Source organism: Chiloscyllium plagiosum, unplaced genomic scaffold (genome assembly GCF_037043375.1).
Source record: "Chiloscyllium plagiosum isolate Xiang-an unplaced genomic scaffold, Cpla_swu_hap1 HiC_scaffold_25, whole genome shotgun sequence".
Classification (NCBI taxonomy): Eukaryota; Metazoa; Chordata; class Chondrichthyes; order Orectolobiformes; family Hemiscylliidae; genus Chiloscyllium; species Chiloscyllium plagiosum.
Genome location: NW_028270163.1, coordinates 57,149,448 through 57,163,167, shown reverse-complemented (window position 1 = coordinate 57,163,167; position 13,720 = coordinate 57,149,448). Strand labels below are relative to the sequence as shown.

General features: G+C 45.8%; 1 protein-coding gene across 3 annotated transcripts in view; it reads left to right on the top strand.

Moving 5' to 3' along the window:
* stxbp4 (syntaxin binding protein 4) overlaps positions 1-13,720 on the top strand; it is a 360,632-nt gene that overhangs the window by 21,734 nt on the left and 325,178 nt on the right. For all 3 annotated transcript variants that reach the window (XM_088000770.1, XM_088000768.1, XM_088000769.1), the window contains one exon: positions 319-393. In XM_088000770.1, the coding sequence (XP_087856896.1) occupies positions 319-393 (75 nt within the window). The remainder of the gene's footprint in view (positions 1-318; positions 394-13,720) is intronic.

The window sequence follows — 13,720 nt, the reverse complement described above, 5'->3', positions numbered from 1 at the left end:
TTAATTTTGTGAAGTCATTTGGAAATAGTGGATGCTGTGTGAGATGCACTGTTTTCTAACATGATCTAGTTAAGGTAGGCTGAACGGAGCTGCCTTATCCACATGTTATGAAATGTTGGTCTGGGATTCCCAGTGAATTTCCCTGGAATTTCAACCCCATGCCATTCTTTGTCCCACCTTGACTAGCCAAGCTTCGAAAACCTGCCTTGTCTATATTGTTGCAATATTTTCTATTCTCAGCTCAGCTCTCGAATAGACTTTCCAAGACTGGTTGCATGTAGAGTTTCCTTTCAGTGAGCTGGTTCTGATCTTTTCCAGGGCTGTCGATATCCTACGCATGGCCTCAGCCTCCAACCACATGTCCTTGCTGATTGCCCGGGATGATGAAGCCAGGTAATGAAGGGCAGCTTCTGTCCAGTCTTCCTGAGTTAGTCAATGTTTTAATCCAAGCATCTGTGACATGTATGATTCGGGTTGTGCAGGGTAAATATTGTGTGGGATGTGTTGTCATCGTTAAATCTAGCCTCTCCTTGCTTCCTGTGAGTGAAGGAGGGAAAGGATCCTGTTAGGAGGTAATACAGCAGTTCCACTGATTGAGCTGGGGTCTAAATATCGATAGCAAGAGAGCAGAAAGCACGTTAGTTCCAGTCCAGTCACAACCTTAATAATTAATTAATTAGAAATCAGTTTACCAGTTAAGCTGATCAGTGTGTTAAAGCTTTGCTTTCTGTCTTTATTTCATTCCTTCTAAGCTCAGTAATACAATTTAAATCCGATTAAACTGTGGTGTTATGGTGAGACTAGCCCTGCAGTGTCCTACAACATAATCAGGGTGCCCTTTAGAGCATAGTTTCGCCCATTCAGCTGGGTGTAAGGGACCCTATGGCTTTTTTCAAAACTCAGGGAGTTATCTCAGCGCAGCAGGCATCGGTTAGTTATTTATCATGACTAATTACATGGAAGGAATAGCAGGCACTGAGCCTAAAGGCAGGTAATTGAAATTGAAGTACAGAGATGTTGTGATCACGTTAAATGATAGAACAATCTTAAGGGGTTGAATGGCCATCTTCATTTCTTTCTTGTTATTGAGGATCACCTAGTTCACAGCCAGTGTTGATCGTTGTGTGAAGTACTTTGAAAGGTTTGGCTATAATGGAGTGTGAGAGAAATACCCATGTCATGTATATCTGATGGTGGGGTTTTGATATTTATTCTCAATGCAGCAGTTTTAATTTGTAATCAAAGTTCCCATCCTACGCAGCAGGCATGCCCCATCCCGCTGTGCAGTGTGATCCCGGTGCCCTCTTTCTCTCTGTACAGTGTAATCCCAGTGCCCTCCTCTCTGTACAGCATGATCCCAGTGCCCCTTCTCTCTGTACAGTGTAATCCCAGTGCCCTTATCTCTGTACAGTGTGATCCCTGTGCCCCGTTCCCTCTGTACAGTGTAATCCCAGTGCCCTTCTCTCTGTACAGTGTGATCCCAGTGCCCCTTCTCTCTGTACAGCATGATCCCAGTGCCCTTTCTCTCTGTACAGTGTGATCCCAGTGCCCCCTTTCCCTCTGTACAGCACGATCCCAGTGCCCTTTCTCTCTGTACAGTGTGATCCCAGTGCTCTTTCTCTCTGTACAGCGTGATCCCAGTGCCCTTTCTCTCTGTACAGTGTGATCCCAGTGTCCTTTCTCTCTGTATAGTGATCCCAGTGCCACTTCTCTCTGTACAGTGCAATCCCAGTGCACCCTTCTCTCTGTAGAATGTGATCCCAGTGCCCCCTTCCCTCTGTACAGAGTGATCCCAGTGCCCCTTCTCTCTGTACAGTGTGATCCCAGTGTCCCCTTCCCTCTGAACAGTGTGATCCCTGTGCCCCCTCCCCTCTGTACAGTGCGATCCCAGTGCCCTTTCTCTCTGTACAGCGCGATCCCAGTGCCCCCTTCTCTCTGTAGAATGTGATCCCAGTGCCCCCTTTCTGTCTGTACAGTGTGATCCCAGTGCCCTTCTCTCTGTACAGTGTGATCCTAGGTGCCCTTCTCTCTGTTCAGAGTGATCCCAGTGCCCCTTCCCTCTGTACAGTGTGATCCCAGTGCCCCTTCCCTCTGTACAGTGTGATCCCAGTGCCCCTTCCCTCTGTACAGTGCAAACCCAGTGCACCCTTCTGTCTGTTCAGAGTGATCCCAGTGCCCCTTCCCTCTGTACAGTGCAATCCCAGTGCCCACTTCCATCTGTACAGTGTGATCCCATTGTTCCCTTCCCTCTGTACAGTGTGATCCCAGTGCCTCCTTCCCTCTGTACAGTGCGATCCCAGTGCCCCATTCCCACTGTCCACCACGATCCCAGTGCCCCCTTCCCTCTGTACAGTGTGATCCCAGTGCCTCCTTCCCTCTGTACAGTGTGATCCCAGTGTCCCCTTCCCTCTGTACAGTGTGATCCCAGTGTCTCCTTCCCTCTTTACAGCGAGATCCCAGTGACCACTTCCCTCTGTACAGTGTGATCCCAGTGCCCCCTTCCCTCTGTACAGCACGATCCCAGTGTCCCCTTCCCTCTGTACAGTGTGATCCCAGTGCCCCTTCCCTCTGTACAGCATGATCCCAGTGTCCCCTTCCCTCTGTACAGTGTGATCCCAGTGCCCCTTCCCTCTGTACAGTGTGATCCCAGTGCCCCTTCCCTCTGTACAGCATGATCCCAGTATCCCCTTCCCTCTGTACAGTGTGATCCCAGTGCCCCTTCCCTCTGTACAGTGTGATCCCAGTGCCCCTTCCCTCTGTACAGTGCGATCCCAGTGCCCCCTTCCCTCTGTACAGTGTGATCCCAATTCCTCCTTCTCTCTGTACAGTGTGATCCCAGTGCCCTTTCCCTCTGTACAACGAGATCCCAGTGCACCCTTCCCTCTGTACAGCATAATCTCAGTGCCTCCTTCCCTGTGTATGAGGATGTAAAATTTGAATTTAGTTTGTTATCAGAAGCAACAAGTATCTGTAGATATTTATTAACCACAAAATGGTTTTTCATTTTAATATCACAACAAAATGGCTGTATGCAATGATTTGACTCTGTGAACTTGAACTGATGCTCTGCTAGGTTGGTTGTATATAGAGATACGAGAGAACAATGGATTTTTCATAATATGAATGATAAGACAGTGATTTTGTATTTGAACTAACCTTGAACTTGCATGGGATGGTACTCTGTGTAAATTAAGAACCCTTTCCTGGAGAATATCATTGGATTAACCTGCTGTCAATCATGTCATCTTATTGTATGTGATTGATCTTTTCTTGTAATTAAGGCTGTACTATCTCTTAAAAATATATATAAATAATGTGTAATTTTCAAATGTAATTGCGCCATTTCTTCATGGAAAACAGAAGCTTTTAAACTCCGTGTTGCTGGACAAATCTGTGCCAGGCTGCCTTAATGTAATAAACTGGTAGCTGAAAATGTGTTGCTGGAAAAGCGCAGCAGGTCAGGCAGCATCCAAGGAACAGGAGAATCGACGTTTTGGGCATAAGCCCTTCTTCAGGAAAGGCTGCTGCGCTTTTCCAGCAACACATTTTCAGCTCTGATCTCCAGCATCTGCAGTCCTCACTTTCTCCTTGTAATAAACTGGTAACCTTGCTTTAAACAGACCGTACTCCTAGGGATTCTCTTGACCGATCCCGAGAGGCCCCTTTGGAGGGGTCTAGATCTTCATGTACTGTGTGATCCCATGCCCCTTGCCTTTGCACAGCGTGGTCCCAATTCCCCATCCCGCTGTACAGCGTGATCCCAGTTCTTTCAAGTATATGAAGATTGACATCCAGTTCTGTCCTTTATCACCTGGGTGGCTTGTGTGAGAAAGGCGGGATGTCAATTTAAATATGTACAGTAATCATGCAAATTCTTTCTATTTTCTGATGTTATTGGTGAGTGCAGACATTTTGTGGAACTCAGTTGAGAAATCAGGATAATTGGATAATGTGATTTGAGGGGATGTGAAATCTTCTAAATGTTGAGAGCTCACACCTGTTTCATGTTGAGCTGGAAGGTTTTTGCCAATGGGACTTGCTCTGAGAGTGTGCTTTCATTCATTTGGAACTCAGTTCAGTTCAGAATAGCAGCTGTCAATGTCAATGATCTGCCACTGCACGAGACAGGGGATGAGTACAGAGCTCCAGCACCCAGGATCCCATACCTGTGTTGTGCTTACAAGCATAAGATAGATTTCCAGGATATGACTGAGTCCCAGTGTATCAGGGCGCTTCCAGGTTTCTGTAAGGTTGTTGTTGACATTTGTAATCTCCTGGAAGAATACTGCCTGGCAAGTGGGCCGGGTGGATGCATGAGTGGACCTCATGGCTGTCAAACAGAAAGTCACCTCAGTCCTGCATTTTACTCACCTCTAGCTCCTCCCAGGAATCAGCAAGTGATAGTTGTACAATCTCACAATGTGTAGCCCACAAGTGCATCTCACAGGTTTTGTTTGCCAAGGCTAAGAGTTTGGGGACATTTCGAAACCAATGAGGCCAGCTGAGATGAACAAGTGCTTGGCTTTGGCTGGCAACCCATTCATCCAGGAAGATCCTATCCCGGTGCTCAGCTACTCTGAAGCACACAGCTATCAGCATACACAACAGTGCAGAATTCCCAGTCAGCTGCCATATGTGTCTGTCCTGAGGCTGTTAAAATCTCTGGAGAGCTTCATAAAATATTACTGGATTCCTACTTGATCCTGACCAACCCATAACCCAACCCACAATAATTCAGGACTGTTCGACTGGATCAGGATTAATCCGGGACGCAGATTTCTGTAAACTCTGGGTAAAAATAGCCTGTCTGCAAATCTCTGAACCACAACTTGTGTAATCATCAACTCGGGCACAATCTCATCAAGAGCAGTGAGCAAATAAATATCCTACTAAAGTGATTAGATAAACTGCTTGCTAATACTGTTCACGCTGGAAATCTGAAATCACAATAGAAAGTCTTGGAGTCACTCAACTGTCCAAGCAGTCTGTTTTAGGAGAAAAGCAAAGTTAATGATTCAGGCTTACAAACTTTCAGATTTCTGTATATTTTCTTTGTATTTATGATACTAAAGAACTCCTAAGGAACTTTTTCAAATGCTTGCATTTTCCCTTTTTCTTTCACCTGAGACAGCATACAACAGACAGTGCCTGTGACAGTGCAGTATTCCCTTGGTATTGCATTGGTAGTATCAGCTTATGTTATTGGCAATGGAGTGAAAATTACACCTTCTAACTCAGAGACATGCAAATCTTCATTTACTTCTCTTCCTATCCCCTGTTACCAGGTGAGATTAATTTACTCAAATCTGGAGCTTTCTTGTGCTCTGAGTCTCAGTACCACTTCACTGGTGCAGCCATGGTTGAGAGAGTCTGATTTTATTTATTCCTCCCCAATCTAGAGCTAAAAGCACGTTCTGCACAGTGGGGTCTGTGAATTGTGAGCATGTATATCTGTACTGTCGGACAATACTCAAGGAACAGGCTTCTTGCAATGAAAATACAACTGAGAAGTCATATCTATCAGGAAAGACTGGGATTCAGATTAGATTCCCTACAGTATGGAAACAGGCCCTTCGGCCCAACAAGTCTACACTGACCCGCCGAAGCGCAGCCCACCCAGACCCATTCCCCTACCCAATATTTACCCCTGACTAATGCATCTAACACTATGGGCAATTTAGCATGGCTGGTGTAACCTGCACATCTTTGGACTGTGGGAGGAAACCGGAGCACCCAGAAGAAACCCACACAGACACGGGGAGAGTGTGCAAACTCCACACAGAAAGTCACCAAGGCGAGAATCGAACCCAGGTCCCTGACGCTGGGAGGCAGTAGTGCTAACCACTGAGCCATTGTGCCATCCTTCTCATTTCATGAAAAAAGAGAATGCTGAAGATCTGATCTAAAAGGACTCTTTAAAATTCTGAAAGGGTTTTGAAGGGGTACACCTAACCACATACCCTTTGGATTCGCCACCAGCACAACAGCTGATGATTCCACCCAGTACTTCCAGTTATGGGGGAGTCCAAAGCTAGAGCTCATACATAATTCATAATAATTCCATTAAACATTGCTTAAAGGCTGGTGAAGATATGGAGCAGTCAGTGGTTGAGGTGAATATGGCTAGATGTATTTAGCAGAAAATCTGGATAAACATGAGAGAGGAATGAAGAGAAGGGAATGTGGAGGAGTGTTAGATGAAGGGAAGAGACGTGCGCAGATGTCAGCATGGGTCACTTGGGCCGATTGGCCTGCATAATCCTGTTTAATAACCAGGGGAAAGCCACAGCGGCCAGGTCTCTGGCACTGAGCCTGTCTCTGTGGCTCAGAATGGAAGGGGGGCAGAATAGAAAAGCACTAGTGGTAGGAGACTCAACAATTAGAGAACAGACAGGAGATTCTGTGGTCGTGAACGGGACTCCCAGATGGTATTAAGCCTCCCAGGTGCCAAGGTCCAGGATGTCTCTGATCGAGACTACAAGATCCTGAAGGGGGAAGGCGAGCAACCAGAAGTCATGGTGCACATTGGCACCAATAACATAGCTAGGAAAAGGGATGAGGATCTAAAAAGCAATTTCAGGGAGTTAGATTGGAAGCTAAAAAGCAGAGTAGGAATCTCAGGATGACTACCGGTGCCACGCGCTAGTGAGGCGAGGAACAGGAGCAAGTGCAGCTAAACACATGGCTACAGGGCTGGTGCAGAAGGGACATAGATCATTGGGGTACCTTCTGGGGAAGGTGGGACCTGTACATGAAGGACTGGAGGGGCACCAATGTCCTGGGCAGGAGATCTGCTAGACACTTCGGGAGGGTTTAAACTAGTTTGTCTGGGGAATAGGGACCAAAGAGGGGAGAGAGTAGCTGTTGAACAGACAGAAATAGGATGCAGAGAGTCTGTCAGGAAGGATACACAGTTGTTATGGCAAAGGGACGGGTTAAAGTGTGTCTGTTTCAATGCAAGGAGTGTCAGGAATAAGAGTGAGGAACTTAGAGCACGGATCAGTACTTAGAACTACGATGTTGTGGCCGTAATGGAGACATGGATTTCACAGAGACTGGAATGGTTGTTGGATGTTTCCGGGTTTCGATCTTTTAAAAAGAACCGGGAGAGGGGTAAAAGAGGAGGAGAGTAGCATTGTTAATTAGAGAGTGCATCACAGCTGCAGAAAAGGAGGTTATTGAGGAGGGTTTGTTTACTGAGTCAGTATGGGTGGAAGTCAGTAACAGGAAAGGAGCAGTCACTTTATTAGGTATTTTCTATAGACCCCCCAATAGCAGCAGAGAGATGGAAGAACAGATTGGACAACAGATCTTGAAATGTGCAGAGGTAGCAGAATTGTTGTTATGGGTGACTTCAACTTCCCCAATATTGATTGGAACGTCCTTAGTGCAGGTGGTTTGGATGTAGCAGATTTTGTCAGGTGTGTCCAGGAAGGCTTCCTGACTCAAAATGGAGATAGACCAACGAAGAGAGCGGCCAGATTGGATTTGGTGCTAAGCAATGAGCCAAGCCAGGTGTCAGATCATTCGGTGGGAGAACATTCAGTGACAGTGATCACAACTGCCTCACCTTTACCATAGCCATGGAGAGGGAAAGGAACAGACAGTATGGGAAGGTATTTAATTGGGGGAGGGGAAAGTATACTGCTATTAGGCAGGAGCTGTGAGGTATAAATTGGGAACAATTGTTCTACGGGAATTGCACAACCGAAATGTGGGGGCGATTTCAGGATCACTTGTTGTGAGTGTTGGATAACATTGTCCCACTGAGACAGGCAAAGAATGGTAAGGTGAAGGAGCCTTGGATGACAAGAGCAGAGGAGCTTCTCGTCAAGAGGAAGCAGGAAACTTACTTAAGGGTGAGGAAGCAAGGAACTGGCACAGCTTTAGAGGATGACAGGGTAACTAGTAAAGAACTCAAAAACGGACTAAGCAAAGCTGGGAACAGACACGAGAAAGCTTTGGCGAGAAAGATTAAGGGACACCCAAAGAGAATGATCAGAGAGAGAGTAGGGCCGATCAGGGATAGTGGAGGGAGCTTGTGTCTGGAGTCTGAAGAGGTAGGGGAGGCCCTAAATGAGTTTCTTTGCTTCAGTATTCACTAGAGAGAGGGACTTTGTTAATTAGTGAGAATACCATGGACCAAGTTAATAGCTTTGAACACATTGATATTATGGAAGTGGATGTGTTAGAAATTCTGGAAAGCATCAAGATAGATAGGGCCGGACCAGATATAACACTTCAACCCCAGGGCAATCAATGTGGACTTCAACAGCTTCCTCATTTCCCCTTTCCCCACCTCATCCTAGTTTCAAACTTCCAGCTCAGCACTGTTCCCATGACTTGTCCGGACTTGTCTGACCTGCCTAGCTCCTTTTCCATCTATCCACTCCACCCTCTCCTCCCTGACCTATCACCTTCATCTCCTCCCCCACTCACCCATTGTACTCTATGCTACTTTCTCCCCACCCCCACCCTCCCCTAGCTTATCTCTCCACGCTTCAGGCTCACTGCCTTTATTCCTGATGAAGGGCTTTTGCCCGAAACGTCGATTTCGCTGCTCGTTGAATGCTGCCTGAACTACTGTGCTCCTCCAGCACCACTGATCCAGATATATCCAAGCGTAGTACGGGAAGTGAGGAATGAGATTGCTGTACCTCGGCGATGATCTTTGCATCCTCACTCTCCGCGGGAGTAGTACTGGATGATCGGAGGGAGGCAAATGTTGTTCCTCTGTTCAAGAAAAGGAATAGGGAAATCCCTGGGATTTTCAGACCAGTCAGTCTTATGTCTGTGGTAAGCAAGGTACTGGAAAGGATTCTGAGATATAGGATTTATGACTATTTGGAAAAACAGAGTTTGATTAAAGATAGTCAGCATGGCTTTGTGAGGGGCAGGTCATGCCTCACAAGCCTTATTGAGTTCTTTGAGGATGTGATGAGACAAGTTGACAAAGGTCAAACAGTGGATGTGGTGCATATGGATTTCAATAAGGCATTTGATGAGGTCCCTACGGTAAGCTCATTTAGAAGGTTAGGAGGTATGGGATATAGGGAAATTTGGCTGTATGGATACAGAATTGGCTGGCTGAAAGAAGACAGTGAGTGGTAGAGGATGGAAAGTTTACTGCCTGGAGGTCGGTGATCAGTGGTGTCCCACAGGAATCTGTTCTTGGGCCTCTGGTCATGATAGTTTTTATAAATGACTTGCAGGAAGAAGTGGAAGGGTGGGTTAGTAAGTTTGCCAATGACACAAAGGTGGTGTTGTGGATAGTGTTGAGGGCTGTTGCAGGCTACAGCAAGACATTGACAGGATACAGAACTGGGCTGGGAAGTGGCAGATGGAGTTCAACCTGGATAAATGCGAAGTGGTGCATTTTGAAGGTTGAATTTGAATGCTAAATACAGGGTTAAAGACAGGATTCTTGGCAGTGTGGAGGAACAGCAGGAACTTGGGGTTCACGTACATAGACCCCTCAAAGTTGCGACCCAAGATGATAAGGTTGTGAAGATGTCCTGGTGTTTTGGCTTTCATTAACAGGAGGATTGAGTTTCAGAGCCGCGAGGTTTTGCGGCAGCTCTATAAAACCCTGGTTAGACCACATTTGGAACATTGTGTCCGTTTATAGTCACCTCATTATAGGAAGGATGTAGATGCTTTAGAGAGGGTGCAGAGAAGATTTACCAGGATGCTGCCTGGATTGGAGGGCATGTCTTATGAAGAGAGATTGAGTCAGCTCGGGCTTTTCACACTGGAAGGAAGAAGGAAGAGAGGTGACTTGATAGAGGTGTACAAAGTAATGAGAGACAGAGATAGAGTAGATAGCCAGAGACAAGGGGGCATAATTTTAAGGTGATTGGAGGAAGGTTTAGGGGAGATGTCAGAGGTCGGTTCATTACACAGAGAGTGGTGGGTATGTGGAATGCACTGCCAGCAGTGGTAGTAGAGTCAGAGACATTAGGGACATTTAAGCGACTGCTGGACAAGCACATGGACGGCAGTAAATTGGGAAGTGTGTGGGTTAGGTTGATCTTAGATTAAGATAAATGCTTGGCACAACATCGTGGGCTGAAGGGCCTGTACTGAGCTGTACTGATTGATGTTCTTATATGCTGGAAAGTGTACTGCTGCAGAAAGAAAGATATGATGCGGAAGTGCTGGTGTTGCACTCGGTAGACAAACTCAGAAGTCAGATGACACCGGGTGATAGTCCAACAGGTTTATTTGAAATCTCAAGCTTTCGGAGCATAGTACCTTCATCAGGTCACTTCACTTGACAAAGGGGCAGCGCTCTAAAAGCTTGAGATTTCAGAGAAACCTGTTGGACTATAACCTGGTGTCATCTGACTTCTGACTTTGAAAGAAAGGTGATTCATTTGTCCAACACATCTTGGGTTATTAGTTCTGTACTGTTAACATGTTTGTTTCTCTCTCTTTGTATCACTGTTTGTCTTGACTTATCAGTCACCTCATTTGTGATTTTAATCAAACCAGAATTTCATTGCTGCTGCTGGTGAACCCTTTGTATGAGTCCTCTCACTGACCTCTCATTGTTAGGACTTGGCTCTGTCTTTTAGATACTTGTTCACACAAGTCCCTTCCTGTGCAGCCTAAACTGCTCACCATCTCTATCCCTCATAAACCCCGCTCCTGTACTCTCAACTATGTCTGCAGCTGGTAGAGCTGAAGGAAAAGCTGAGGAAGAGGGAGGTCTGACACTTAGTGAACAAAGTTCTTTCAGCTATGTTGCAGTGTCCGCTAGCAACAGAGCTCTGATAATTAATTACTGGACAACTGTGCCAAGAAATGTTTGAGTAAGATTAGTCAGTTTTAAACTTGGAAACAGATGTCGGTTCTGACACATTGCATAATGGCCAATCTGTAAAGAAAACATGGCCAACATCTACGGCACAGTGACCAGAGCTCTATGGGATTTCCAGGTTGTGTGTTTCCATCACCCAACAAAACACTAATGTTTAATCAAGCCAAATATCTCGATCAGCTTATGTGAATACTGATCTTAATAGCTCAGCATTGACAGCAAAGGGCAGATTTATTTCAGGCTGTCTCTAGAGAAATGAGATTAAAAGGTAGTTTCAGGACAATGGGCCCAATGAGCATATTTATCCTCTGAGATCTCAGCACCCCACCGATTCTGCCTCTTGGACAAACTCAGTTACCATTACTCCACCATTGCAACCGTGCCTTCAACTGCCTGAGGGCTAAGGTCTGGAAATCCCTCGGTAAATCTCAGTACCCCGTTCACCTCCTTTTGGGACATTCCTGAAAGCTGATCTCTATGACCAAGATTTTGATCACCTGACTTTACAACTCTTCGACCTAGAGCCTGTTATGTTTGATAACAATCTTATGAAGTAACAAAAACAGAAAATGCTGGAGGTACTCAGCAGATCTGACAGCATCTGTGGAGAGAAAGCAGGGATAACGTCTCGAGTCCAGTGACCCTCCTTCAGAATTGTTTGTACTTCCAGCATCCGCAGTCCTCTTTTTAATCCACGGAAGTACCCTAGAGACTTTTCTGTTATATTGAAGCTCCCAACTAAATGCAAGTTGTTGTTGCTACTGTTGGGTAGTATAGTGCCTCTGATTTAATTCTTTATCTTGAGTTCTCTGTCCCAAAGGCAGATCCAACTCACAGGTCTGACACCAACCAGGGGATAGGGAAAACAGCCAGGCCCTGAATCCACCCCAACCAGAACAGGGATTGAACCCCTCGCTGTTGGCACTAATCTGATTCACATGGTATCCAGCTAAGTGAGCTAACTAACCTGTGCCCAAAGAGTCAAGTTGCTATGACAACACATACTTTTACCAAATATTGTAAGCTGGAACTCTGGATAGTCATTGAGGTCAACAACGCAGAAAAGGGCCCATTGGTCCATCCAATCTGCACCAGCCAAAAACAAGCACCTGTTTATTTTAATCCCATTTTCCAGCACTCAGCCTGTTGCCTTATACACTTAAAAAATGTGTTGCTGGAAAAGCACAGCAGGTCAGGCAGCATCAAAGGAGCAGGAGAATCGATGTTTCGGGCATAAGCCCTGAAGAAGGACTGGAGGTCAGTGTTGAGTGGGGTCCCGCAGGGCTCTGTTCTTGGACCTCTGCTGCAGGGCCATTACAGACCGCAGAGCGACATAGACAGGATGCAGAGCTGGACTGAGAAATGGCAGATGGAGTTCAACGTGGATAAATGCGAAGTGATGCATTTTGGAAGGTCGAACTCGAATGCTGAATATAGGATTAAAGACAGGATTCTTGGCAGTGTGGAGGAACAGAGGGATCTGGGTGTGCAAGTACATAGATCTCTCAAAGTTGCCACCCAAGTGGATAGGGTTGTTAAGAAAGCATATAGTATTTTGGCTTTCATTAACGGGGGATCGAGTTTAAGAGCCACGAGGTTTTGCTACAGCTCTACAAACCCCTGGTGAGGCCACACTTGGAATATTGTGTCCAGTTCTGGTCTCCCTACTATAGAAAAGATACAGAGGCTTTGGAGAGGGTGTAAAGAAGGTTTACCAGGATGCTGCCTGGACTGGAGGGCTTGCCTTATGAAGAAAGGTTGAATAAGCTCAGACTTTTCTCTCTGGAGAGAAGGAGGAAGAGAAGAGACCTGATCAAGGTTTACAAGGTAATGAGTGGAATAGATAGAGTCAATAGCCAGAGACTTTTCCCCAGGGCAGGATTGAATTGCATGAGGAGTCATAGTTTGAAGATAGCAGGAGGAAGGTATAGAGGAGACATCAGACGAAGGTTCTTTACACAGAGAGCTGTGAATGCATGGAATGCATTGCCAGCTGTAGTGGTGGAAGCAGAGTCATTGGGGACATTTAAGTGACTGCTGGACATGCACATGGAGAGCAGTGAATGGAGGGGTGCGTAGGTTAAGTTATTATATATTACATTAGGATTAATCCTCGGCACAACATTGTGGGCCAAAGGGCCTCTTCTGTGCTGTACTTTTCTATGTTCTATGTTCTATCCCTCTAATCTTCCCACCTCTTTACTTAAATCTATGCTCCTTGATCATTGATCTATCCATCAAAGGGAAGAGTTCTTTCTTGTCTACCCTATTGATGCTCCTGTCCTAATTGTATACATCTCAATCATGTTTCCCTTCAATGCCCTCTTTTCTCAGGAAAACAATCCTAGTCTGTCCAAATTCTCCTCATAACCAAAACTCCCCAGCCCAGGCAACAACCTGGTAAATCTACTCTGCATCCTTTCCAGTGCTATCACATCCCTCCTGTAGCCAATCCAAGTTTGTACAGTGCAAACATAAACTCCCTACTCATAAACTCTATGCCTTGACTAATGAGGTGGAAGTGCCATTATTGGACTGGGATGGACAAAGTTAAGAATCACACAACACCAGCTTTTGTCCAACAGGTTTATTTGACAATACAAACTTTCAACCGGTTGGACTATAACCTGGTGTTGTGTGATTTTTAACTTTGGCTAGTGAAGGCAAGTATCCCATATGCCTTCTTAACCACTTTGCCTACGTGTCCCACTACCTTAGGGGACTGATAGATATCCAGATTGGATTCCATTTGATGCTGATCAGCCCAGCTGACCAGCCCATTCCTACCAACCTCGAATCTAAGGCTATCCCCCTCACCATTTATCACCTGAGCATTTTTCTGTATCACCTGCAAACATACTGATCAACCCGTCCTAGTGATGGTAGAGACACACAGCT